Genomic DNA, 25583 nt, shown 5'->3' with positions numbered 1-25583 from the left:
AGCTATGATCGAATGATGTTGTCATTTCGGTGTCTCGATATTCTGTGAGAATAACTTTAGGTGACGTTAACTCTATGGAGAATTATTCTGAGCACCGAGGTGGGAAAATTATGGAGGCTTGGCAATGCCTTTTGATATTAGAGATGAGTTAGGGGGGTAAGATGTGTGTTCCTATCTGGGGGACAAAACATGGTTGAAGCTCTTTCTTGGTGGGGTTTCACTTTTCTACTGGCCCCTTCTCATACAAATTCATGCATTGGATTGGGTTCTCAACTATGGATATAAATCCACATCATCATTAACTATTGTCATCCAAGTTTTTTTTAAGGATTAGAATAGTTACCACAAGAATTTGGATCGAAATTTATGACCATATTTAAATAAAAAAAATGATATTTGATGAGATTCAAGTTTAAATTATTCTTAAAAGGGTCGTGTCGAGAGCTCTCAACAGTCGGTATTGTTCTCGTGTCGAGAATTTTGTTCCTCGTACTTTGTCGAGAGTCGTGTAGGAGCCCTCCCTCTGAGGTACCCCCAACTCTATGGATTGTGCATGACTCTCGACAAGATACATTGGATAAAACTCTGATGCATGGACGATACCGATTGTTGAGACTTCTGTTTAATATGATCAAAATTATATAATTTATACGAAATAAGGTAAAATATGAGAAAAGAAAATAACATTTACTTAAAATGAAATGAAATTTAATATGAACTTTCAATATTGAATCATGCTTTGGGTATGTAGCTGTGAAACTCATCCCAGATTGCTTAGAATAACTCCATGCGAGATATACACAAAATCCAATTGCATTTGCCTTCTAGAGTTTTGAGTTTTCTTTTTCTCTAAGCTAGGGAAAGCGACTTTGAATTATAAATTTTTATGAGGGCTAAAATTATAATTTTACCATTATACTAATTATTACCCTTTTCATTTTTAGAAAGGACTGAATCTCAATTTTATCATTTTGAAGAGATAAAAAATATAGTCTTGGTATATGCTAGCTTATAAGTTTATAATTTTGTGGGAGGAATGCTAAATAGCGTCCATCATTAAGTCAAATGAACTAATTATGTAAGGTTATAGTGGGCTAATTAGACATTTTAATTAGGTCGTTGATCCACGTTGATCTTAGGGACATAGCTATGATTGAGCTACGAGGGAGACAAGCTGCTTAACTTTAGAATAAATGAGATCCCAAAAAAATAATTAAATCATAAGATTAAGAGATTAAGGGTTTAATTTTAAAATTCAAAGGTCATAAAAAGTAGTAAAATTAGGTAAATCAGGGATCAAGGTTTAATTTTATTAATTTTAAAACTAATAGTATCCCTAAACAATTATATCAAAAAATATTGGGAAGAACAAGGAGTTAATTGTAATAGATTCAAAATTTTAAGCTTGAAATGTAATTAGGCCATAAAAGTTGGGGGGGGACAATTACCATTCCCACTTACAACATAGATCCGTCCCTGGTTGATCTTATTTAAAATTTTCATTCATTAGACACATCACAATTTATATATATATATATATACATGAACACTGATCTATGCAACGAAGTGCCTATGCAATGATGTAGGTGGATGAGCATTGATCTTGACATCCATGAACCTATGCAATGATGGGTTTTACACTAGTGGAGAAAGATACCTCGAACTCATGCATGTCTGTATATTTGGAAATGAAACAAGGGCTGGTTGTAGCAAACTATAACAAGAGAGCTACAATTCTCAAGACTGTAATATGAACACAACACTCTTTCCATTATATTCTCTTCATTTCAGAGGGGGGAAAAACAAACATGGCGGAAACATGAGACGGGATAAAAAGCAACAGAGATGTCTGTGGTTCAATACGGAAGGATTTCATCTGAAAGAACTATCATGTCTATCACTAAACGATACCTCAATATCATCAGATGAACTCAAAATTTAACAGTAAAAGAGACCTCCTTCCCTCTGTATTTGATCATAGTAACAAGGGGAAACAAGCATTACCAAAGCAAGGTATAGGAGATGAGACTAGCTCATGACAATCAGCCATATCGATCATTCATCCGCACCAACAGGGAGAAACTAAGGCAGAATCCTTAAAAAAAAAACACTTCAGCCAATAGCTTATACTGCCAGCCATCTATTGTTTAGATTCTATCTTCATGTAAGTCAGTACTGTGTCTTTATAGCATAATGCTTAATCTATATAAGAAAAGAATCATTTTGCGGCCTCAATGTCTCGATCATGATATGAGGGTATAGAACAAGGCCGGCCATAAAAAGTGTGAACTGCAGGAGGAGAAAAGGAAGAACATTAAACAGTTTCGAAAGATCGTATACCAGTAAAGTGAAAACATCAAAAATGAAAACTTCTGTTGTACCAGAAGTGGAAGGGTCAAGGAACCCCAAATAGGCCACAGAGCAAAGCAGAGCCTGTATAAAAAAAGTTATAAAAAGATGAATGAATTTGTAGATGCCACAAGGAATCTATGAAGACATAACAATCGTTTTCCTTACAAGCAGAAGGAGACAAGTCCGATCAAGGTAAGAAATGGGAAAGCGATAATGCTTAACAATTCCCACTTTTCGTCAAGCCTTCTTACACTCCAGGATAACATACTTGTACAAAAGAAGAGGGCAACGTTCAATCCGATTCCAATTAAGCCGAGGTATAAAGGCATTCTGCACGGGAATTAAATAACGTGAGATGAATGGTTTTATATAAAGGGGAATCACATCCATGAATATATACACAGTACCTCTATGTTGAACAATTACAAATTGCAGATGAAGCAAATGTTGCAACTCATAACTAAAAGCTGTATTAAGGCTATTAAAATGTTAAACTAACCATTTGAAGAATGAATAATGAAAATATTGTTATCACATGGAAAAAAATAAAATAGAAGTCTCATTGTCTGCTATATTGAAGAGGCAATTTATACATTGTGTGTTAGATAAATTGGAAGGACACTCGAAACAGTTAGAATTGGCTTGCAGCCACAGGAGAAAACTGGATAAATCAAGAGCATGGAGCATGGAACATGGAACAAGATGCTACAAGTAAATCTTCCATTGGCTATAATATCACAGAAGAAATCATAAGAAAAAGTAAATAGCATTTCTTGCAAAAGTTGAACATTTTTAGATCCCAGTTCCTAGCCGAAGCCCATCAACACCATTACATAAGGAAATGATCAATACCACGGTAGCACTTTCTTGATAGTTGCTAGTTCAACTGAATAAGGCATGAACCATAACTTTTACAAGGCTATTGACACCACCCAAGACAATTGCATGTCAAATGCAAAGGTCATAGGTAGATTGTTAGTTACATTATGGAATGAGCTTCACCTTTTGTTAGTTACATTATAGAATGAGCTTCACCTTTTTAGCAATGTGTTCAACAGGTCAATAATCTGGAAAGCATGATGTAAAAGCAGTGTAAAGACGATAAAATGCATGATTCTGTGTGATTTACCAATAAATATATATTTGGTTATCTGATCTCAAAAGTTAAAAAGATTTTTACATCATGATCTATATTCAGATTCTGGTCATAAATGATTGTGAAAAATGAACCGAGCAGCACAGCTTACAAGATGGTGCTAATAAAATTCAACTGAGTAGAACATGAAACTTGCTAAATAAAACATATTTTACCATAAGTTTGTATCATATTCATATACATTATGAAGTCCCTGGTTAGAAGTGCCTTATCACACACATCAAAGGAAAGCACATGGATTATGATGAATAATAACACACACACATACACAAAGAACACATGGTGTTTCTATATCCTCAATTCATCAGAGAATATCAAACAAAAGTCTTCATCCTGAAGACATATCTAAGAATGTTAACGTATACAATAATGTTAACATGTATAATAAAATATTAAACATGAAAAAATAGATAAAATGAAGAAAAAGTACTCAACTGAAATAAAATAGTCAATAAGTAAATTCAATTAGTTTTTAATTATGGGTACTTCTTCCATTTTTGTGTAAATAATTTGATCCTTCACATGAGCTTGATTCTATCATTGGATGTGCATGCACGCACATGTACAAAAATATACATGGTCACAATAAGATGGACAAAGTAAAGAAAATATAGAATATTAGATATTAAAAGTTTCCTGATGACCATAAACTTTAAATGTAATATTCAAAAGAAAAACTGTCTAAAAAGGTAAAGCTTTTCAAAACAAACTTTTCCAGACATTTAAATGAATTCACAAAAAGGAACCTAATATCTCTATCAACAACAGAGCTTCCTGCCTTCCTCTATTACAAAGCTGGTGGCCTGGAGCTTGCTTTATTGTGTACATAAATTTCATGCTAAATATATCTAAGCTGTAAGCAGAATAGCACATAAAAACAATCATTCAAACCCAAAAGATTAATTACTCAATTAGACTTAGAAACAAAGTGCAAAACAACCCTTAAAATGAACACTTGGAGCCCAGCAACAGCAATGTAGTTCTACTTTTAAGTAAACCGATTAGTGGTTCAATCAGTTCTCCCATTTCAACTACAATATCAAATGACTCCAAAGCACATCAACTTTTGAACCAATTGAAGCAACATTTCCAACAATCTGAGGAACCCTTTGGAATTGTTGTTTTTTACTTTTAACTAGTTTAGCTGAATATAATTCCAGCTTTAACTAGCTCCAAGAACTTTAACATTGAAGCAACCAAAGCATAACTAATAATGAACCTTGTGAACAGCATATTAGCATTTATTCAGCATCAAAAGAACTTAACTAAACCTAGTTCTCGCAAATCATACAACAAACAGAATATGCGACTATTCTAAACCACACTAAGTTAAAAATTCAATCCACTCAGTTACCTTCTGATTCGCTCATCATGCCACAACAGATATATCAAATTGGAGTGTCCATCACCAAAGTAGATTATGAACAATGCTGAAGCAACCCAAAACACAGTTTCCAAAATCTCAGTCCAAGTTCTCGTTCTCAGAGTTGCCGTTGACAAAGACTGTAACCTGGAGCAGGCATCATCCTCGAGGTCCTCATTGCTCGATGCATATCCCTGACTATGCCTTTGCCTCATATATCCACCAGCAACTGGTGTCCCGCCAGACATATTTCTAATCCTTTCTCACAAGATTAATCCCCCCAAAAGAAAAAAAAAATCGATCTTTTCAAGAACTAAAAAAACCCCACTTCCTGGAATGGAATTCCATTAAGAATATAGTAAGACGTTGTACTTCTTCCACTGTTAAACCCCACTCCAATGTCCAAATCATAACCCCCTTTTTGAATCAAAATTCTAAGGAATTGGAATTGAAAATTGAAGAAGATTCAATGAAAAATGAAAACCCAAAGTAGAAATGAGACTGGTGAAGGACCCAGACGGCAAGTTCCAACTTTTATCATCTAAAAAACTCAATGAATAATCAAATCAAGGAATGAGAGTAGCAGAACAAACCCATCAAAAGCACCACAAAATCTCACAACACCAAGATACATATACAGATTTAGCTTCCCTGACATGCACGAAATAATTTTATTCCAGATTCTAGTCATCGATGCCAATAAAAAAATGGTACAATAAATGATAATAGCAAAAAAACAAATAGTATAACCTTTTGATGTTTTCTCAATTATGAGATAAATAGAAAATTATCGGATAAAATTTAAAAAATATACTGTTTTATTTTTATAAGTGACTTACTGATGAAAGATTGATTCGTTTCTTATAATTAAATGAAAGAATGTGTTGTCCTATTATTTATTTATTTATTTATTTTAAAATTCTTCCTTCGGCTGAAATTAACTTTTAGGCCTAAATAAGTCCTTAAATTATGTTTTTTCCCTTTCTTTAGGCCCTAAACTATTTTTTGTTAAAATAAACCTTTAAACTATTAAATACAATCACTTTAAGTACTTACATTATTTTTATTATTTTTTATATTAATATATCCTTAAACTTTGCTCTTTTTTATTTTAAATCTCTAAATTATTTTTTTAGTCAAAACATGCACTTATTTTAGTATGACATGTCAACATCTCAATGGTCTAAATAAATTTTCTAGTTAAAGAAATGGTAAGATTTAAAGTGGTTACATATATTAGTTTTAAGGATTTATTTTTAACCAAAAAATAATTTAGGGCCTTAAAGCAAAAAAGGAACATAGGTTAGGGATTTTTTTTTAAAGTTTAAGCCTAACTATTATTATATATTTGACGACAAGACCAGAGTTGATTGATGGGAATGTCAAGATTTTGTTTCTTTTGGGTTTGACGTTGCAAGGAAAAGACAAGTCTTTTTGTGCTCTTAGTTTTTAGCTGCTTGAAAGGCAAGATTGGTTTGGCTCAAGAATTCATTAAATTATTACAAAATTATTAAAGTTTTTTAAAAAAAATTAAAAAAATACACATAATAAATGTAAGAAAATTATAACAATTTGATAAAATTTAATAGTGATTTTATAATTTTTGAAGCTTCAGTGACCAAACTAATTACTTAAACACCAGTAAAGTTACTTTACCCTTTAAATAAACAAATAAGAGAAGCAAGAATAGTGGAGGAATACTTGGGCGCCACTTCACTAATAACACATTATTATCTTTCAATTCCAACCGCCATATTAAAGGGAATTTGCTTTTCCGAACTGAGCTGGATTATGGGCGGCGATTGGATAAGATATAATTAATTAATCATGCATTAACAACCTTTGGAAAGTTGGGTTATGGTTGCAAAGCACATGCATTTTCATTTTTAGGAAAACAAAATCATTTCGATTCTTTGATTCATTTTAAGAAAAGTGGAGCCAAGAGGTTGCTTGAACATGAAGGCACGTTCTTGATAATTTGATGCCCTTTTAGCCGACTCTTATATGTTGGCTGAAAGTGACATGTTTTTATTTGGTGACAATACAAAACTAAAGTAAAGAGAACTGACCTGGAAATTTTAATGAAAGCTCCTCCTTGGGCTTCTTTTGCAGCTTCCCCGTAAACCTAGAACCTGTGTAATCAATAAGCTAAAGCAGTCCATTTCAATAGCCGGCGAGAAAATATAGAACAAACGTCGTTAAACACTCCATTCACCATCATTAATTCTAACCCCCGACTGCCCATTTACAAACTAAGCAATTGATGGCTTTTAGATCTAATAGGGAGGGGAACTAAAGAGTGGAATTACTTGCTAAATCGTACAGGAACCGGTTTGACATGAATGGTAATAAAACAAAACAGGCTCAGTGGTTTCGGCCTCCACCGCACATGCTAACCAAGTCCATCGAGGTGGAGTATAATACATCCAAAGTTAAATGCCCCAAAAACTTTCTGTAATCGGATGCACCATCATGCATGTCCATTTGAAGTTTCCAATCCTCTGCAAATCCATCTTCCATTACTAACCACCAAGAGATGCCACCTTTAATGTCTCCTGGGTTCACATGTGCAACCAGACTAACAGTCTCCCCCTGTTCTAGCTCAAATGTCAAGCAAAGGAAATCGCGATTTGTTTTTATTCCCACCGTAAGAGCTTCTTCGTGAAGCCAGTAAATTACTTGGCTTGCAACCTGTAGTCAGAATCGATTAACAAGTCAATTTGCATGGAAGGACTATATCAGCAAAAATAATGTGACAAAAATATGTGCATTTTCTAATCACACCTCCACAGGACTACGATAAACAACATGAAATTATCATATTAAAATCATCGATAACAAAGTTAAATAGAAAAATTCAGGGTAAACAATTGATCATGCAAGAATACCCAATTTCATCACCAATAACTAAAAACAGTATACTGTATGACAGAACAGTAGGGGCCTTCTCTTTTTCTTGTTTGGGGGGAACAAAACAACCATCTTTCTGTTGCTTAGTAGGAAAGAAAGCTGAGAATAAAGCAAAAATGAGAAATAGGGCTATGTTTCACACTTACTCCAACATTATTACTCAGCAGCATACATTAGTTGATTAAAATATCAAATGAGATGCAGATCATGTCAGCATAAACATGGTCCCAAAATAAAACATAGTGATGTCATTCCTAGAAACTGACAAAAGTAACCTACCTGCAGCAGTATTATAACCGGAAGATCAGCCAAGTCACATTCATATTTGTTTACAGAACATATGTTCTCAGAACTTTTGAACAGGCCAACAACATTAGGAGCACCTTCCCCTTCAACATTGATACGGTCATCATTCAACACCACCTTAGTACGGAATTGTGATTTTATAGCTTCCTTCATGTTCTGGAAGTCTGATTTCGGAGATTGAGACTCTGCATGAAGAATGGACTGAGGAACTTTCATGAAGACCGTCCAAGAAGATGTCCGTGAATGCCAAGTGGGATGGGTCATCAAATGGAGATATGGGACCCTGCAAACCTACAGATATCATGGAAAGTTATATTAGAAATATGAACAAGATCTAAAGAAAACTTGTAGTAATCTATGTCAAAAGATTAGTGAGGAAAATACCACATTTTCCAGCTCCGTGAGAACTATGCTTGAAAAGATTCTATGACCCAGAAGACTAGGTTCAACCTTTCCTGATTGACCAGATGCTTGGGTACCAGATAAATTTGGTTTATCCTTTTCCTTGACAAATGCATTTTCATGAAAAATCTGCTGCAGATAAATTTCACAACTGGTACGATTAGGGAAAACCCATTTATTTTCAGTATCAAATGAGTGTGAAGGTACAATTGCAGATTCTAAATTCTGGGTATCGGCACTGTCCTGATTATCACCCTTATTAGAAGGCATAAGTGATATGAAAAGAGTGTTTCCTTGACCTATACTTAATTGCAGATAATTTTCTCGTATTCCAGTTACATTCACTCCAACAGATTGGTTGAATGCTTCACGATTCAACATCTCAAACACCTGAACCAAAGAAACATGATAATATTAAACAAATGCATATTTAAGTCATAAATAAGGATAAGAGAAAGAAAAATCTACCTGATCATTAAAGATTGATTGATGAACTTCTCGAAGGAGAGTATGTGTTTCTTTGACATAATCATCATCACTTATTGATTCTTTCTCACTCTCTCTGATGCGCTGCTCAACTGAGCCATGGGTTCTGATCTTACTCGTGTTTTTTGGGATATCAGCAGAATGCACACCAAGAAAACCAAAGTGAAGAGACCGACATGAATTTGGAGTTAAGTTAATAGCAAGCATTCCGGCTGAATCATGTTCAACACGAATGGTAGATAGAGAAGATGGGCGACACATTGCTGCCAAATCATATAATGAATTATCAAAAAGATCAATAGTGAAGCCCTCATTGCTAGAAGCTGAAGCTGCCACCCGTTGTCGTTTAACTTTCCAATTTTGCTGCAATCTATTAGCTTGTTAGGAAATAAGAGAAATGGAGCATGTAAAAAAGAACAAGGCTTGCACAATGCAAAATAAATAAGCATTGTAGACTGACAAGTCAAGAAGCTGAACCTAATAGCAATAAACTTTCATGAGATACATTCTATTAAATGAATGCAGAGGGATACCTTATTAGAGCACCATAAAATCTTGCTTCCCAAGCAATTTGTTCTTTAAAAGCTTTGGCAGACTGTTTAAAGTATTTACCCAATTGCTGCAAATAAAGAAGTAAAGTTCAACAGTAAATTCGACAACAAAAAAAGTTTGGTACCAATACAATTAAGCATATTTTCAATAGCAATTATAACCACACTAGTCACACTACTCAATCTCATATTCAAAAAAAGAGTTAAGATCATCAATTTTATTCCCCCAAAGAAGAACAATACCCGGTAACATTGTAGCTTGGTTGCAGCAGATACGGCAAGATCAGACAGGACCTCATTGGGTAAAGGCTTAGGCCTAGTCATGCCAGCGACTGTTACAGCATCATTAGCTTCCACCTTCCAAAGCAAAAAATAAAAATGAACATTATATTCAATTGACTGCTCCTTTACCATTCAAAGAAGCACTATCCACACTTTATCTTACTACATCAAAGGAAAAAGAAAGCTAACCAGACAAAAAACATCTAGCAAATTCAAATATAGATTGTGAATTCACTAACTGAAGATAATGTTTTCTCATACTCTTTAACTTCAGAATTCATTTAATTCAAGGATAAAGCCAATGATATGGCAATACAGGGCACCTAGGGAATGCAGATATGGGCACATGATAAGGGTACAACACTACATGGACACAGCGATACAGGAACTTCTAGAAAATCAAGACACAGATACTGCAATAAAAAATAAAAATGTATGATTGATACTTTTCAATCAAATATTGACATACAAATAGCATTTTGCTCAACAATTTACTTCTATCTTCTTCCTCTCTCGTTCTGTCCTTGTAACCTATTCATGTTGATACTTTGCTTTCAACTCCTACTCTTTTCAACATTTAACTCTCCATTCTGTTTTCCTTATTTCTTTATGGATTTCAAGCATTTGACTTCCTTCAGGCGTGTGTTTTTCATTCATTGTCCATTTATTTCTGAAAAATGAAGGTGAAAAAAACCCCTTTATCATGTACCTAGCTGTGTCCTGATCTATTTTGACCGTGTCCTCCTTTTTCGTCATCGCCTATCAAAAACTCACTCCAACACTTGCACACTCCACAGCATAGAATGTTCGTGCTTCACAGCAGGGCATCGAATTTCAATTGTTAAAGTTCAGATGTTTACTTAAGAAGGATAATGGTAATAAATTCAATCAAGAGAAATTTAAACATTAATACACAATATACATGGTTTTACTCTAGTATGAAACAGATGCTATTCTGTTTTTATATTTACTAGATTTTCCTAATCAAATGTAATTTTACTTTGGAGAACTAAAAGAAAGAAGGTTACTTGCAAACGCAGCAATGAAAAGACACCTAACCTAAGTACACCATCAACTAGGGAACTTACAGTGTTGATAAGGTCGATGATGACGGAGAGCTCCTGGTGAGCCAACTGGAGATTCTCAACCATGCTCTGCCACTGCCATGCTGCGGAGGCATCTTTGGAGCTCTTCTTCTGCTTCTTCTTCCTCTCCCTTTCTTCGTCGTCCTCCACAGCCCACGCGAAGTCTATTCTCCGTATAAGCGACACTCCCTTCTCATCGTAGCTCGAATCTCTATATAATAAAGCAATTCAATAGGAAAATAAAGGAGACGTTAGCAAGTATCGGTGGGGAAATGAAGAAGGAACTTGATAAGAGAAAGAAGCTTACGGAGGATATCGTTCGGCGCCGTTTTCTTCGATGGCGTCGAGGCGTTTAACGGGAAGTTTATCCAATGAGATCTCTAGATTTCCGTCCATATCTTATTTTTCCGGGAAAATCTGAGGGGAAATTTTGAATCGAGCCCTAGCCCCTAGAGGGAAGTGTTGCGGGTTCAGAATTCTGAGATGTAAAAGTAAAGGTCCATTTTGCCCGTTGAATTTCAAGATTCACCGATAAATAAATAGGGGCGTTTATGATATATTTCTTTTTGGCTTATTGTACAAATTGGTACTTGAACTTTGAAAATCTTCTCAAATTGATATTTTTTTTAGTCGCCATCTCAGCAATCAATGAAACCGCTAACGTGACATTGATAGGTCAAAATGGTGGTGTAACAACCCGATTTTCAAAATAATATTTAATTGAAATTTTAGAGGTTAATTGTGAAAATTGGTAAATTGTTGGTGACTAAATCAAAATTTATGAGAGTTTATAGGCCATTTTAGAAGTGAAGAAAATCCAAGGACCAAGCCTTGAATTTACCCTAAAACTGTCGGCAGCTTTGATTATAAGCGTGCATATGGTTCTGATTTTCAGAACCAAAAGGCTCCCAATTTTCCTTTCCCATACGCAGTTTCCAACTCCGATTCCGACGCCGTCCAAATTCCGATCATCGTTTTAAACCCACCGTTGTGTTCATCATCGAGCGAGGAACAAACCCTTCAAATTAATTGAAGCGAAACGCGGCCAAACGTCGGGAATTTCCAGTCAAAGTAGCGACGGTTTTGTTAGCTCTATCGCCGAGGAAATCTTAAATTCACCGCTGATCGTTGCTCCGTTTACGACACCTCCCGCACCATCGTGTTCCTTGTGCCGTTCCGAGTTCACCGGTGTCAACCTTGTCCGCCGTAGACGGCGGCGCGTGAGGAGGTGGTGCAGTCAAAGATTCGGCCGATTTGAAATCGAGCTCTCCGCCGTTCAAAAATTTGAACCGATCGTTGTAAGTATCTTGAAATCGCTCAAAATAATTTTTAGAAATTTTTCCGGGATTTTTAGGGCCCCGGAGGACGCCTCACGCGCCACACGCGCCGCCGCAGGGCGAGTGGCTGCTGGAAACCGGTTTAACCGGTTTTCAACCGGTTCTGACCGGTTTGACCGGTTTCAACCGGTTCGAACCGGTTTGACCGGTCTGACTCGGTTTGACCGGTCTGACCCGACCCGACCGTTGACCGGTCTGACCCGACCCGACCGTTGACCCGACCCGACCCGACCGTTGACCCGACCCGACCCGACCCGACCGTTGACCGTTGACCGTTGACCGTTGACTTTCTTTGACCAAAACTTAAAATGGCTTTGACCGAGCATTAAACGACCGTTAATCTTTTCCGAGTATATATCCTGATAGTTTTCGACGTGCCGAATCCGTTTCCGTGGTCTGTTTTGTCAAATTCGAATCCGAAGGTCTCCAAATCTACGGTCAAAGTGGTTGACTTGACTTTGACCAAGAATTTGAATTTTCAAAAAGTCATACTTTATGTTTTTCGACGTCCTGATTCCGATTCCGTAATCCGTTTGGCCAAATTCAGACTCGAAATACCTCAAATTGATAGTCAAACCCGAAAAATGCGTATATACTTAAGAAGTTTAGCTTTGAACAATTAAATAGGATTTGAGACTGATAAATATTATTGTTTGAAGGTACAAGAGACTCTCCGGATCGTTCGACAGCTCGACCCAGCTCTTCTAGATCAGTTAAACCACGTGTGCCAGTATTTACCCGTTCGAAAACTGTAGCAGAGTGTGGTGAAACCAGCAATCAGTAGATTTGTTATTTGAATCTATTGTCGAGGTGTGTTCCCTACTTATTATTGAACTGTTTTATTGGTTTTAATATGTGGTACACCGAATTCATTGGCTATTGTTTTATGGATGCACCAATTTAATGTGACAATTTATGGAATATGGCTGCTATCTAATTTTTGTTTTGAAATGGTATATGATTACCATGTTTTGGAGTTTATGTCACGGTGCAATTGAATTTTGGAATTGAATACGATTGGAATAGCTCTGATCAAGCTAACTGGGCCTAATGTGACTCTGAGGGCCCCAAGATGTTTCATAGGTCGGCTTTCCTTTGCTGTGTGCTTAGGGTAAGCTGTATGGACTTATTGACTTGGGCTTAAGGATACAAGCTTCAGAGCCTATCCTTAAGTCGGCTTTCTTTTGCTATGTGCATAAAGTAAGCTATATGGAAATAATTTTGGAAACTACTGATGTGTACCGAAAAGGGTTTAAACTATGATTTCAAAAAGTTAAACTCTTTACGAATTTGTGAGATTACTGGACTATGATTTGTACCTATTGTGGTTTATGGAAATGTTGGGACACACTGAGCCTAGCTCACTTTGAAATGTTTTCCCCTTTCAGATACTGTTGGGTAGATACTTGGTTCGAGCACTTGGAGGATCAACATATCTCTTGAAGTAAATCAGATTGTAATTTTTATCTGGCAAGTTTACTTTATTTTGGTGACATGGACCTTATTTTAAAATATCGGATTTTATAATGATAACACTTCTACTACTGCTCGGTTTATTGTGATTTTGGATTGAAGACATGTTTTAAATTAAATTATTATTTATTTGTACTATATTTACGAGTTGGATTTGATAGTATAAATAATTATAATTTCATGTTTTATAATGTGATTTTATATTGATGGAATAACGGTTGCGAAAAATGTCTTTAATAATTATAATGCGATCCACTAGACTTAGTCGAAACGCATAGGCCGGGTCTAGGGGGTTACATTTATTGGTATCAGAGCTTTTGGTTTTTAAACCTCGGACTGTGTATGAGTCCACATTGAAAATACGGTTTTGAAATATTTTACAAACGAGTTACTAAGGCCATGTCACAAAGTTATTAAGATTTTAACTATGTTTGAGACTCCAAGTGCTTATCTAACCCTAAGTTTTATCTTCTGTAGTAAACTTGAGATCCATCAAAATGAGTGCTAGACGTAGTCGTCGAACTAGCCGTGGACGAGGTCGAGTGGCTAGATTCGCAGATCCGATCGATGAGATACGGGTAGATCCCCCACCTCGATAGGTGATCATGCGCCTACGACCCCAACGGATCTGCCTCCTGCCGCTGGTATTGGCATGACTACACCGATAATAGGAAGCGACGATATTGAGTTAGAGTCTACCGGAGTTGCTTTGGATGAGAATTTTGGTAGACAATTTCTGCAGTTAATACAGGGAGCAGTCAGAGCTACTGGTGTGTATCTGAGGTTCCTATTTCGCAGACTTTGATTGCCAATGGAGTTAGAACTTTTGGGGGACAGATAGTGGAGCTCCTACTGAAGCTGAGGATTGGCTCCAGGATACAGAGAGAGCATGGATCAGTTGAGTTTGGACTCAATTAAGAGATATCAGGGTGCTGTGGCGATGTTAGATGGCAATGCCTACACTTGGTGGGAGTCAGTGACCAGTAGTGTTCCTACCGATCGTTTGACCTGGAATTTCTTTAAGGATCGCTTTCGGAGCCGTTTCTGGGAGAGCGCTACCTAGCTCAGAGACGACAACAGTTTCAAGACCTGGTTCAGGGAGACATGACTGTTTCTGAATATGAGATCGAGTTCCTGAAATTGCTGAAGTATGGATTCAGTATGGTACCTACGGAGAGAGATCGATGTCGTAAATTTGCCCTTGGACTCAGATACGAGCTGCGTAGGCAAGTTGTAACCCATCAGGATGAGATTTGATGTGCTGGTGGGCAGAGCCAAAGATGCGGAAGAGGTGGAGTTTTTAGCTTCTGGTAGAGAGCGTGTTGATCAAGATCGATCTAAGAAATTTTCAGGCCCGATGGAGTCATCAGCACAGTCCGGAAAGAGGACTCGTACTTCAGCTCCTCAGAGAAGCAATACACGTTTCAGGCCTGCAGCATCCTCACCTTTAGCTGTCAGTCGAGGAGGTTCCTCGTCGTATTATAATGGCCCTTTGTGAGTATTGTGGTAAACAACACTCAGGAGAGTGTCGTAAGAAGATGGGTCTTTGCTATCAGTGTGGATCTAGTGGTCATTATCGGAGAGATTGTCCTCAGTTAGTTTCGTTTGAGCAGACCACTACCCAAACTGTGCGTTCGCAGACTACAGTACAGACCCCAATTAGAGATCGTAGTCAAGGAAAGACTCGAGGATCAGCGTCCAGGACAGACAGTAGAGCCCGACCTCAGCAAAATAGAGGGCCAACAGCTTCTGAGGCTAGACAGCCAGCTTTGGTTTATGCAACTAGACGTCGTGATGACAGAGATGAGCCTGAGGTTATTGCAGGTACATTTACTATTTATTCTATCCCATACTTTGCATTACTGGACAATGGCTCCACTCACTCCTATGTATCGAGCTCAGTATCTCGAAACCTTCAGATTCCGATAGAGAACACTGAAAATACTGTTACAGTACGAGTCCAGTAGGACAAGCAGTATTAGTGAATAAAGTATTTCGGTGTTGCCCTCTCGAGGTTCAGGGAGAAATTTTTCTCGCTGATCTTATGGGCTTCCTCTAGAGGAGTTTGATCTAATTCTTGGAATGGATTGGTTGAATAAACACAAGGTAAAGCTGGATTGCGAATACAAGCGGGCTACTCTGAAGACTTCAGATGGTCGGACTGTTGTGTTAATTGGGGAACGGCGTGGCTATCTCTCCAATATAGTTTCAGCGATGGAAATTGATCGTATGATCCGAAAGGGATATGAGACCTTCATTGCTTGTATTTTGAACACCAAAGGTGCATTGTCCACGATCGAGGAGATTCGTACAGTTAGCGAGTTTCCTGATGTTTTTCCGGAGGAGTTGCCTGGGTTACCTCCTGATAGAGAGGTAGAGTTCGAGATTGAGACTTATCCAGGATCTTCACCTATTTCTATGGCACCTTATCGTATGGCTCCAAAGGAACTTAAGGAGTTGAAAGTCCAATTGCAAGAATTATTCGATCGAGGATTTATCCGACATAGTACTTCACCATGGGGAGCTCCAGTTCTATTCGTGAAAAAGAAGGATGGGTCGCTAAGATATGTATTGACTATCGGAAATTGAACAAGATGACGGTCAAGAATAAATACCCATTACCCAGGATTGATGACTTATTTGATCAATTGCGAGGAGCTACTGTATTCTCTAAAATTGATCTTCGTTCGGGGTATTATCAATTGAAAGTTAAAGGATCTGATGTTGCAAAAAACGGCCATTCGCACTAGATATGGTCATTATGAATTTTTAGTGATGCCTTTTGGTTTGACGAACGCTCCTGCAGCTTTTATGGATTTGATGAATCGGGTGTTCCGACCATATTTGGATCAATTTGTGGTGGTCTTCATTGACGATATTCTAATCTATTCTCGTACTGAGGCAGAGCATGACGAGCATTTGAAGATCGTTCTGCGGACTTTGAGAGAGCATCGTCTATATGCCAAACTAAGCAAGTGTGAGTTTTGGCTTCAAGAAGTGTCATTTTTGGGGCATATTATTTCTGCGCGAGGTGTTCAGGTTGATCCCAGCAAGATAGAGGCTATTATGAATTGGAAACGACCTAAGAACGTATCTGAAATCCGCAGTTTCTTGGGCTTGGCTGGTTATTATCGACGTTTTGTTGAGGGCTTTTCGATCATTGCTTCCTTTGACAAAGTTGTTAAGGAAGAATGTGTCGTTTGACTGGGGCGAGGCACAACAAGAGAGCTTTGAGAAATTAAAGGCGGTTTTGACTCAAGCACCGGTGTTGATTCAACCACAGTCCGGGAAGGATTTTACAGTGTATAGTGATGCTTCACATTCAGGACTTGGTTGTGTTTTAATGCAGGAAAGTAAGGTGGTGGCTTATGCATCCCGTCAGCTGCGACCGCATGAGTGTAATTATCCTACTCACGATTTAGAGCTGGCAGCAGTAATTTTTGCCTTGAAGATTTGGAGACACTATCTTTATGGAGAGAAGTGTTACATTTTCACAGATCATAAGAGCTTAAAGTATCTTCTGACCCAGAAGGAACTTAATTTGAGACAGCGTCGCTGGTTAGAGCTTCTAAAGGATTATGATTGCGTGATTGATTACCACCCTGGTAAAGCTAACATTGTAGCAGATGCTTTGAGTCGAAAGACGGTATCGGAGTTGAGGTCTTTAATGGCCAAGATGAATTTATATGACGATGGCACTTTGTTAGCAGAATTGCAAGTTAAGCCGACCTTGGTTGATGAGATCAAAGCTAAGCAGCCCCTTGATAGCTCCTTGCTTTCCATCTTTGAGCAAGTAGAGCAGGGGACAAACACAGATTACGCAATTGATCAGGATGAAGTTTTATGCTTTAAAGGTAGATATTGTGTGCCTGATGACGCTGAATTGAGGCAGACTATCCTTACTGAGGCTCATAGTAGTCCATATGCTATGCACCCCGGAGGAGATAAGATGTACCGGAATTTGAGAGAGAGGTATTATTGGACTGGTATGAAGAAAGACATATCTGACTTTGTGGCTAGGTGTTTGACTTGTCAACAAGTTAAGGCAGAACATCAACATCCATCAGGTTTGTTACAACCTATCAAGATTCCTGAATGGAAATGGGAGCGTATTACTATGGATTTTGTTACTGGCTTGCCTATGACTCCTTTGAAAAAAGATTCAGTTTGGGTGATTGTTGACAGACTTACAAAGTCAGCTCACTTCATTCCTGTGCGAGTAAATTATACTTTGGATAAGCTGGCAATATTGTATATTTCAGAGATTGTCAGATTGCATGGTGTTCCATTGTCTATTATTTCTGATCGAGATCCGAGATTTACTTCGAGATTTTGGAAGGCGTTACATACGGCTTTGGGAACAAGATTGGATTATAGTACATCCTTTCATCCACAAACTGATGGTCAATCTGAGAGAGTAATTCAGATTCTGGAGGATATGTTGCGGGGTTGCGTAATCGATTTTCATGGTAGTTGGGAGAACTTTTTGCCGTTGGCTGAATTTGCTTACAATAACAGTTATCAGACCAGTATTCGTATGGCACCCTATGAAGCACTCTATGGGCGTAAATGTCGCACTCCGATCTGTTGGACTGAGTTGCGTGATAGGAAGACGTTGGGACCTGAGTTAGTGCGAGAGACGGAGGACACAGTCAGATTGATTCGTGACCGTCTGAAAGAGGCATTTGATAGGCAGAAGTCTTATGCAGATCAAAGAAGGAAAGATATACAGTTTGAGGCTGGAGATCAGGTCTTTTTAAAGGTTTCACCCTGGAAGAAAGTATTGAGATTCGGGCGTAAGGGTAAATTAAGTCCAGATTTATTGGACCATTTCGTATCTTGAAGAGGGTAGGACCTGTTGCATATCAGCTTGAGTTGCCTTCTGAGCTAAGTCGTATTCATGATGTCTTTCATGTATCAATGTTGAGGAGATACCGTCCAGATCCAGGTCACATTATTCAAGTTGAAGAAGTAGAGCTGAGACCTGATTTGTCATATGAGAGGAGCCCATTCAGATCTTGGAGAGAGATGAACGAGTTCTTCGGAATAGACGAATTCCAATGGTCAAAGTTCAGTGGAGAAATCGAGGACCTCAGAAGCTACTTGGGAGACATTGGAGTCAATGGAGGCTCAGTTTCCTCAACTATTCTCATAAGGTAAATTTCGAGGACGAAATTTCTTGTAGAGGGGGAGAATTGTAACAACCCGATTTTCAAAATAATATTTAATTGAAATTTTAGAGGTTAATTGTGAAAATTGGTAAATTGTTGGTGACTAAATCAAAATTATGAGAGTTTATAGGCCATTTTAGAAGTGAAGAAAATCCAAGGACCAAGCCTTGAATTTACCCTAAAACTGTCGGCAGCTTGATTATAAGCGTGCATATGGTTCTGATTTTCAGAACCAAAAGGCTTCCAATTTTCCTTTCCCATACGCAGTTTCCAACTCCGATTCCGACGCCGTCCAAATTCCGATCATCGTTTTAAACCCACCGTTGTGTTCATCATCGAGCGAGGAACAAACCCTCCAAATTAATTGAAGCGAAACGCGGCCAAACGTCGGGAATTTCCAGTCAAAGTAGCGACGGTTTTGTTAGCTCTATCGCCGAGGAAATCTTAAATTCACCGCTGATCGTTGCTCCGTTTACGACACCTCCCGCACCATCGTGTTCCTTGTGCCGTTCCGAGTTCACCGGTGTCAACCTTGTCCGCCGTAGACGGCGGCGCGTGAGGAGGTGGTGCAGTCAAAGATTCGGCCGATTTGAAATCGAGCTCTCCGCCGTTCAAAAATTTGAACGATCGTTGTAAGTATCTTGAAATCGCTCAAAATAATTTTTAGAAATTTTTCCGGGATTTTTAGGGCCCCGGAGGACGCCTCACGCGCCACACGCGCCGCCGCAGGGCGAGTGGCTGCTGGAAACCGGTTTAACCGGTTTTCAACCGGTTCTGACCGGTTTGACCGGTTTCAACCGGTTCGAACGGTTTGACCGGTCTGACTCGGTTTGACCGGTCTGACCCGACCCGACCGTTGACCCGACCCGACCCGACCGTTGACCCGACCCGACCCGACCGTTGACCGTTGACCGTTGACCGTTGACCGTTGACTTTCTTTGACCAAACTTAAAATGGCTTTGACGAGCATTAAACGACCGTTAATCTTTTCCGAGTATACCTATCCTGATAGTTTTCGACGTGCCGAATCCGTTTCCGTGGTCTGTTTTGTCAAATTCGAATCCGAAGGTCTCCAAATCTACGGTCAAAGTGGTTGACTTGACTTTGACCAAGAATTTGAATTTTCAAAAAGTCATACTTATGTTTTTCGACGTCCTGATTCCGATTCCGTAATCCGTTTGGCCAAATTCAGACTCGAAATACCTCAAATTGATAGTCAAACCCGAAAAATGCGTATATACTTAAGAAGTTTAGCTTTGAACAATTAAATAGGATTTGAGACTGATAAATATTATTGTTTGAAGGTACAAGAGACTCTCCGGATCGTTCGACAGCTCGACCCAGCTCTTCTAGATCAGTTAAACCACGTGTGCCAGTATTTACCCGTTCGAAAACTGTAGCAGAGCGTGGTGAAACCAGCAATCAGTAGATTTGTTATTTGAATCTATTGTCGAGGTGTGTTCCCTATTTTTTATTGAACTGTTTATTGGTTTTAATACGTGGTACACCGAATTCATTGGCTATTGTTTTATGGATGCACCAATTTAATGTGACAATTTATGGAATATGGCTGCTATCTAATTTTTGTTTTGAAATGGTATATGATTACCATGTTTTTGGATTTATGGAGTTTATGTCACGGTGCAATTGAATTTGGAATTGAAATACGATGGAATAGCTCTGATCAAGCTAACTGGGCCTAATGTGACTCTTGAGGGCCCCAAGATGTTTCATTAGGTCGGCTTTCCTTTGCTGTGTGCTTAGGGTAAGCTGTATGGACTTATTGACTTGGGCTTAAGGATACAAGCTTCAGAGCCTATCCTTAAGTCGGCTTTCTTTTTGCTATGTGCATAAAGTAAGCTATATGGAAAATAATTTTGGAAACTACTGATGGTGTACCAGAAAAGGGTTTAAACTATGATTTTCAAAAAGTTAAACTCTTTTACGAATTTGTGAGATTACTGGACTATGATTTGTACCTATTGTGGTTTTATGGAAATGTTGGGACACACTGAGCCTAGCTCACCTTTGAAAATGTTTTCCCTTTCAGATACTGTTGGGTAGATACCTTGGTTCGAGCACTTGGAGGATAAACATATCTCTTGAAGTAAATCAGATTGTAATGTTTTTATCTGGCAAGTTTACTTTATTTTGGTGACATGGACCTTATTTTAAAATATCGGATTTTATAATGATAACACTTCTACTACTACTGCTCGGTTTATTGTGATTTTGGATTTGAAGACATGTTTTAAATTAAATTATTATTTATTTGTACTATATTTACGAGTTGGATTTTGATAGTATAAATAATTATAATTTCATGTTTTATAATGTGATTTTATTGATGGAATAACGGTTGCGAAAAATGTCTTTAATAATTATAATGCGATCCACTAGACTTAGTCGAAACGCATAGGCCGGGTCTAGGGGGTTACATCCACATCTCTCTTTTACTTTTCTTTTAATATATACACACACACATTTTCTCAGACAAGGGGATACTTAATTCAGATACTCCATGGTTTTCTTTTGTTGGGAAGAAACAGTTGATTGTCTTCTTCCTTCCACTGTCCGCTTCCCATAAACTTAGAAAAAGGGAATTATTCCGAATGGGGATGATTCTCACGGCATCGAGGTCAACTACAATTATTTAATTGGACACCATTCAACAGCAAAAGATTGGGGAAATCCACGCTCTTACAAAATCATTTTTTATTTATTTTGGATTGAACATCCCAAGTGGAAAAAAGAACAGAATAGATTATGGTAGGAGATGCAAAGGAAAAATAAACTTATGGCTGTGTCTCGGCCAATAGGGAAGCTTCCCCCATGTTGCCATTTGTAATCCACACCCATCTCCATTCTCCACCAACTTACCAAAAGTAGTAGTAGAAACAGATAGGATAACATAACCCCAACACTTCCTCCCTTCTATACACTTGAAAGAAATTATAATTCCTTTAATCATAATATTAAGATCTTAGTGCCACTATTTTAGATCTTTTCTGCAAGTCACATCTTTATTATCAGTCTTTCGTCTATCAAATTTTAAAATCTCTAGAATTTTTTAAAATTTTTTATGTGAACACTGATAAACCTAGGTGATTTATTAATTAAATCTATATTTGATAATCAGATACCTATTTTTTTTATTATTTGTATCTCTTTCGATTGTTTATCATCTCCTCCAATTCGTAAATTTCGTTTTCCCCTCAATTGAACAACCATCCGACTCTCCACTCAAATCATGATTAGAAATGAAGCAAAAGAAACAACTGCAATCTCATTTCTTTCATCAATAAATATTGATTGAACTCTAGACTCAAAATTTAAAATAAAAGGAACTAATTAATAAGTCACGAAGCATCAAGCATTTGCATAAAGAATATGCGTATCATAATTGTAGAGCAAGTTGGGGGGTGGGATTGATTTGTTTTGGAAAGCTGCTGGGAAAATGGGATCCCACGTGTATGGAAGGTGGGCGGCGGCCCCTTTCTCAGACTCTCTCTCATCTTCAACTCTTGACGATCTTGAATGGGAAAGTTTAGAGTTTGCTTCCATAATGGGAAAATTTTTATGTTGTTTTCAGTATTTGTACCCACCATCTGTCATCATTCTTCACTAAATTAAACTAGTCAATTTGGCTATTCTCCATCTCCATTATGGGCTCATCTTCTTTCTTTAATCATTTATGTCTAAACAATGATGAAAGAAGAGTAGAGGATTAAATAATTGATAACTCATATGTATAAACAACGATTACGTGTATCATAGTGGTAAATGATCTTTATTAAGATGAAGTAATTGGATCAACGCGGATTGCATCATTACATTAGAGGGTGAAGCATGCATGGTTTGGGTTTGGGAGAACAAAAAGTGACTTACAAACGATTTTTAAATTATTAATTTAATTGAGTGTTTAATATTTAGTATAGGAATATGTATTAGTGGGAGTCGTATGATAAGGTATGGTAGTTTATTATTTGGATTTTGTAAAAAAATTTAAAACTTTAAATTAAATTGTTTTTAAATATGTATTTTATAAATTTTAATTATTTAAAATAACCATTGTTAAAGTTTAAAATTTTTAACTTTTTAAAAATCAATAATGGACCGATTGAATGGACGAAAAGAATATTATTTTTTATATTTGTGAGGGTTCGAAATCTAAATAAGAAAAAAATTAATGTCAAGATATTGTGACGGAAAATTAGAGGTGTTGAATTAATTAAACAAAACAATTGAAAATCTCTAGTAATATGGTTAAACGCTTTCTTGGAAATCAAAGCATGCAAATGACTGCAAACAAATTAAATGGTGTCACAACGGGAAATGATCGTGTACCGCAGTTTTAATATATAGTTAAAAAAGTATTATCAATATTGTTATTATTTAAATAATAAAATCAGTAAAAAATTATCGAAAATATTATTATTTCTACAGGTTTTATTATTATTGGTTATTTTACCGGTTTTGTTATTTTTTCTACCGATTTTGTTATTGTTAGGCACTTTACCATAAATATTAAAAAATATTGATGTTTTAGACAGAAATAATAATATTTTAAGTAATTTTTTTACAGATTTTGTTATTATTTAAATAACAAAATCGATAACGCCTTTTTTTAGTTGTAAATCAAGGGTGTCACACTGTAGAACTTCCCGGTCTACAACAAGACATTTGACAGGAAAAGACTGAGGATGGGGAGATTTATAGCAACTAAAAAAATATTGACAGTTTTGTTATTATTTAAATAATAAAATATTTAAAAAAATTATCTAAAATATTATTATTTCTATTTAAAATATCAATGTTTTTTAATATTTTTGGTAAAATACCTAATAATAATAAAACCGGTAAAAAAATAACAAAACCAATAAAAATAATTTAAATAATAATAAAATTAGTAGCGTTTTTTTTAATCGTATATTAAGACTGTCGCAGGTGATCATTTCCGGAAGTCGTATATTAAGACTGTCGCAGGTGATCATTTTCAGAAATCGTATATTACAAGATGCATTGGTAATTGTAATCTGTAATGACTCTGCTTACATTTCTGTGGCCCTTTGTCTTGATACAAATACATTTATAATGCCTTATTATTTTATATATCATAATTTCAGAATATATATATATAATTAATTTGTTTAATTAATGCAAAAGTCTTTCTTGAAATAATAATTTAAATGATTAGTCAATCACTTTATAAAAAAACATTGATAAACAAGTTTGATTAAAACTAAGTATTAGCTGGTTATCAATATTAGATTTATAGGCTGATTCTATTATAATTATGGAAGTAATTATTTTTAAAATATTAAAATTTAAATCATAACATTATTTGAAATATATATCATCTCATCTCATTAGAATATAAATAATTACTCATAAAAATTTTAAATTATCGTAATGTTAATGATAGTAAAAGAACTACTGCCCAATTTGTAATTCAAATTTTCTGTATATAAATCTTCGTTATAAAAATGATCTTTAAATTTAATATTCTAACTTGAATTTTAAATTCATTGAAAAATGAGATTATTATAATAAATGCTAAATAATTTAAAATATTAAAAATAATTTAAATTTATATAACAATAATTAATTGTTAATCGATCTATACATTTAATTACAATGAAGCTTCATTCAACATAAAAGTATGAGTTTAATTTCGGGTAATTTATCTCCTTGTAGTATTAAATTAGGGTTGAGATTACAAAAGTGATACAATTGCAGTGTCATAGCTTCGGTTATTATAGACTTTACAACACAGTGTATTTCTTAAAAATCATTATATATAATATTCCTTCCTCTCATTAGAAAAAAAAACTAATTGAGAAATAATATACTTTCTATAATTCTGGAAATGGTATTAAAATATTAGGGGATGACCAATAATAGATAGCCCATATTTATTCCAAACGTGATGCAACCACCTTTTCCATTCTATATAAAGCCCCCTAACTCCATTGTTTCCCCCACCAAAGCAAAACAAAACCAAGAGATGTTTCAGTAGCCCAATATTGATACATTTCTGGGTATATATAATATACACTCATCGTATAGTTAGCTTGGGAATTAGTCTTAGAACTCCAGCTCCAGGGCATGGGGTTTGGTCTGCTAAGACAAAGGGATTTTAGGGTAAGGGAGGTGACAGAAGAGAGTGAGCACACAGGGTACTTTCTTGCATGCTTGAGCCTTTCATGGTTGAAGCTCTGCGTGCTCACTCTCTATCTGTCATCCACTTCTCTTTCTCTTTGTTCTTTGATTTTATTACTTATCTGTGTAAAGGACAATGGCTGCGTGCTAGGGATTTCTGTTAATTTTCCAAGGGTTTACTGTGCATAGTACTGATTCATTTACCTTATGTACTTGTGGCGAAGGACAGAGCCGTATCATTGTTTCCGTTTCCAATTAGGAATATTATAATTTGCAGAATTGCGGTTTCCCTTCCTGTTTTCATCTTCGTAAGTTAGGGTTTCATTTAACTGCATATTAAATCTTTTGACTTTCTTACTAGATCTAAGTTATACATATCCAAGTAAAAGTTTTCTTTACATGTTCTCTAATTTATCTTTTCATTGAATTGGGTCCATATGCATGATCTGTCAATCTCATTAGCTATAATTAATCATAGAAATATAGGTGTATATTGCAGACATCATGTTACTCTGTGTGTGTGTGTGTGTGTATTGGTTTATCTATG

At 36.5% G+C, this 25583-nt stretch overlaps 2 protein-coding genes across 3 annotated transcripts; both read right to left on the bottom strand.

The window, feature by feature from the left end:
- Positions 1-1895: 1895 nt before the first annotated feature.
- On the bottom strand, positions 1896-5453 carry LOC120208340. 2 transcript variants are annotated; one of them, XM_039207643.1, is made up of 5 exons: positions 5236-5453; positions 4863-5203; positions 2518-2682; positions 2382-2433; positions 1896-2289 (listed from the first exon to the last, which is right to left on the bottom strand). In XM_039207643.1, exons 2-5 carry the CDS (start codon positions 5117-5119, stop codon positions 2203-2205), a joined length of 561 nt encoding a protein of 186 aa, XP_039063574.1. In that variant the 5' UTR covers positions 5120-5203; positions 5236-5453; the 3' UTR covers positions 1896-2202. The 2 variants fall into 2 exon arrangements, with proteins under 2 accessions (XP_039063574.1, XP_039063573.1); XM_039207642.1 differs by having other exon boundaries at positions 4863-5453.
- A 1604-nt stretch (positions 5454-7057) lies between these two features.
- Positions 7058-11389, bottom strand: LOC120208339 (mediator of RNA polymerase II transcription subunit 17-like). Its single transcript, XM_039207641.1, has 8 exons — positions 11201-11389; positions 10897-11104; positions 9770-9883; positions 9509-9594; positions 8958-9345; positions 8472-8879; positions 8061-8378; positions 7058-7562 (listed from the first exon to the last, which is right to left on the bottom strand). Exons 1-8 carry the CDS (start codon positions 11287-11289, stop codon positions 7236-7238), a joined length of 1938 nt encoding a protein of 645 aa, XP_039063572.1. The 5' UTR covers positions 11290-11389; the 3' UTR covers positions 7058-7235.
- Between the last annotated feature and the right edge of the window lie 14194 nt (positions 11390-25583).

Source organism: Hibiscus syriacus, unplaced genomic scaffold (genome assembly GCF_006381635.1).
Source record: "Hibiscus syriacus cultivar Baekdansim isolate YM2019G1 unplaced genomic scaffold, ASM638163v2 tig00016279_pilon, whole genome shotgun sequence".
Taxonomy (NCBI): Eukaryota; Viridiplantae; Streptophyta; class Magnoliopsida; order Malvales; family Malvaceae; genus Hibiscus; species Hibiscus syriacus.
The sequence above is the reverse complement of the archived record's forward strand: the minus strand, read 5'-3'. Positions and strand labels throughout refer to the sequence as shown.

Bases quoted from the DNA above. Each gene is read 5' to 3' on its own strand.
- LOC120208340 (XM_039207642.1), bottom strand. From the start codon at position 5,119: ATGTCTGGCGGGACACCAGTTGCTGGTGGATATATGAGGCAAAGGCAT. The intron at 2,683-4,862 runs GTAACTGAGTGG...ATTCCCGTGCAG, and splicing joins CATGATGAGCGAATCAGAAG to AATGCCTTTATACCTCGGCT. The intron at 2,290-2,381 runs GTACAACAGAAG...CTCCTCCTGCAG, and splicing joins CCTTGACCCTTCCACTTCTG to TTCACACTTTTTATGGCCGG.
- LOC120208339 (XM_039207641.1), bottom strand. From the start codon at position 11,289: ATGGACGGAAATCTAGAGATCTCATTGGATAAACTTCCCGTTAAACGC. The intron at 11,105-11,200 runs GTAAGCTTCTTT...TTTATTATATAG, and splicing joins GGCGCCGAACGATATCCTCC to AGATTCGAGCTACGATGAGA. The intron at 9,884-10,896 runs GTAAGTTCCCTA...TTGCTTTGGAAG, and splicing joins TCATCGACCTTATCAACACT to GTGGAAGCTAATGATGCTGT.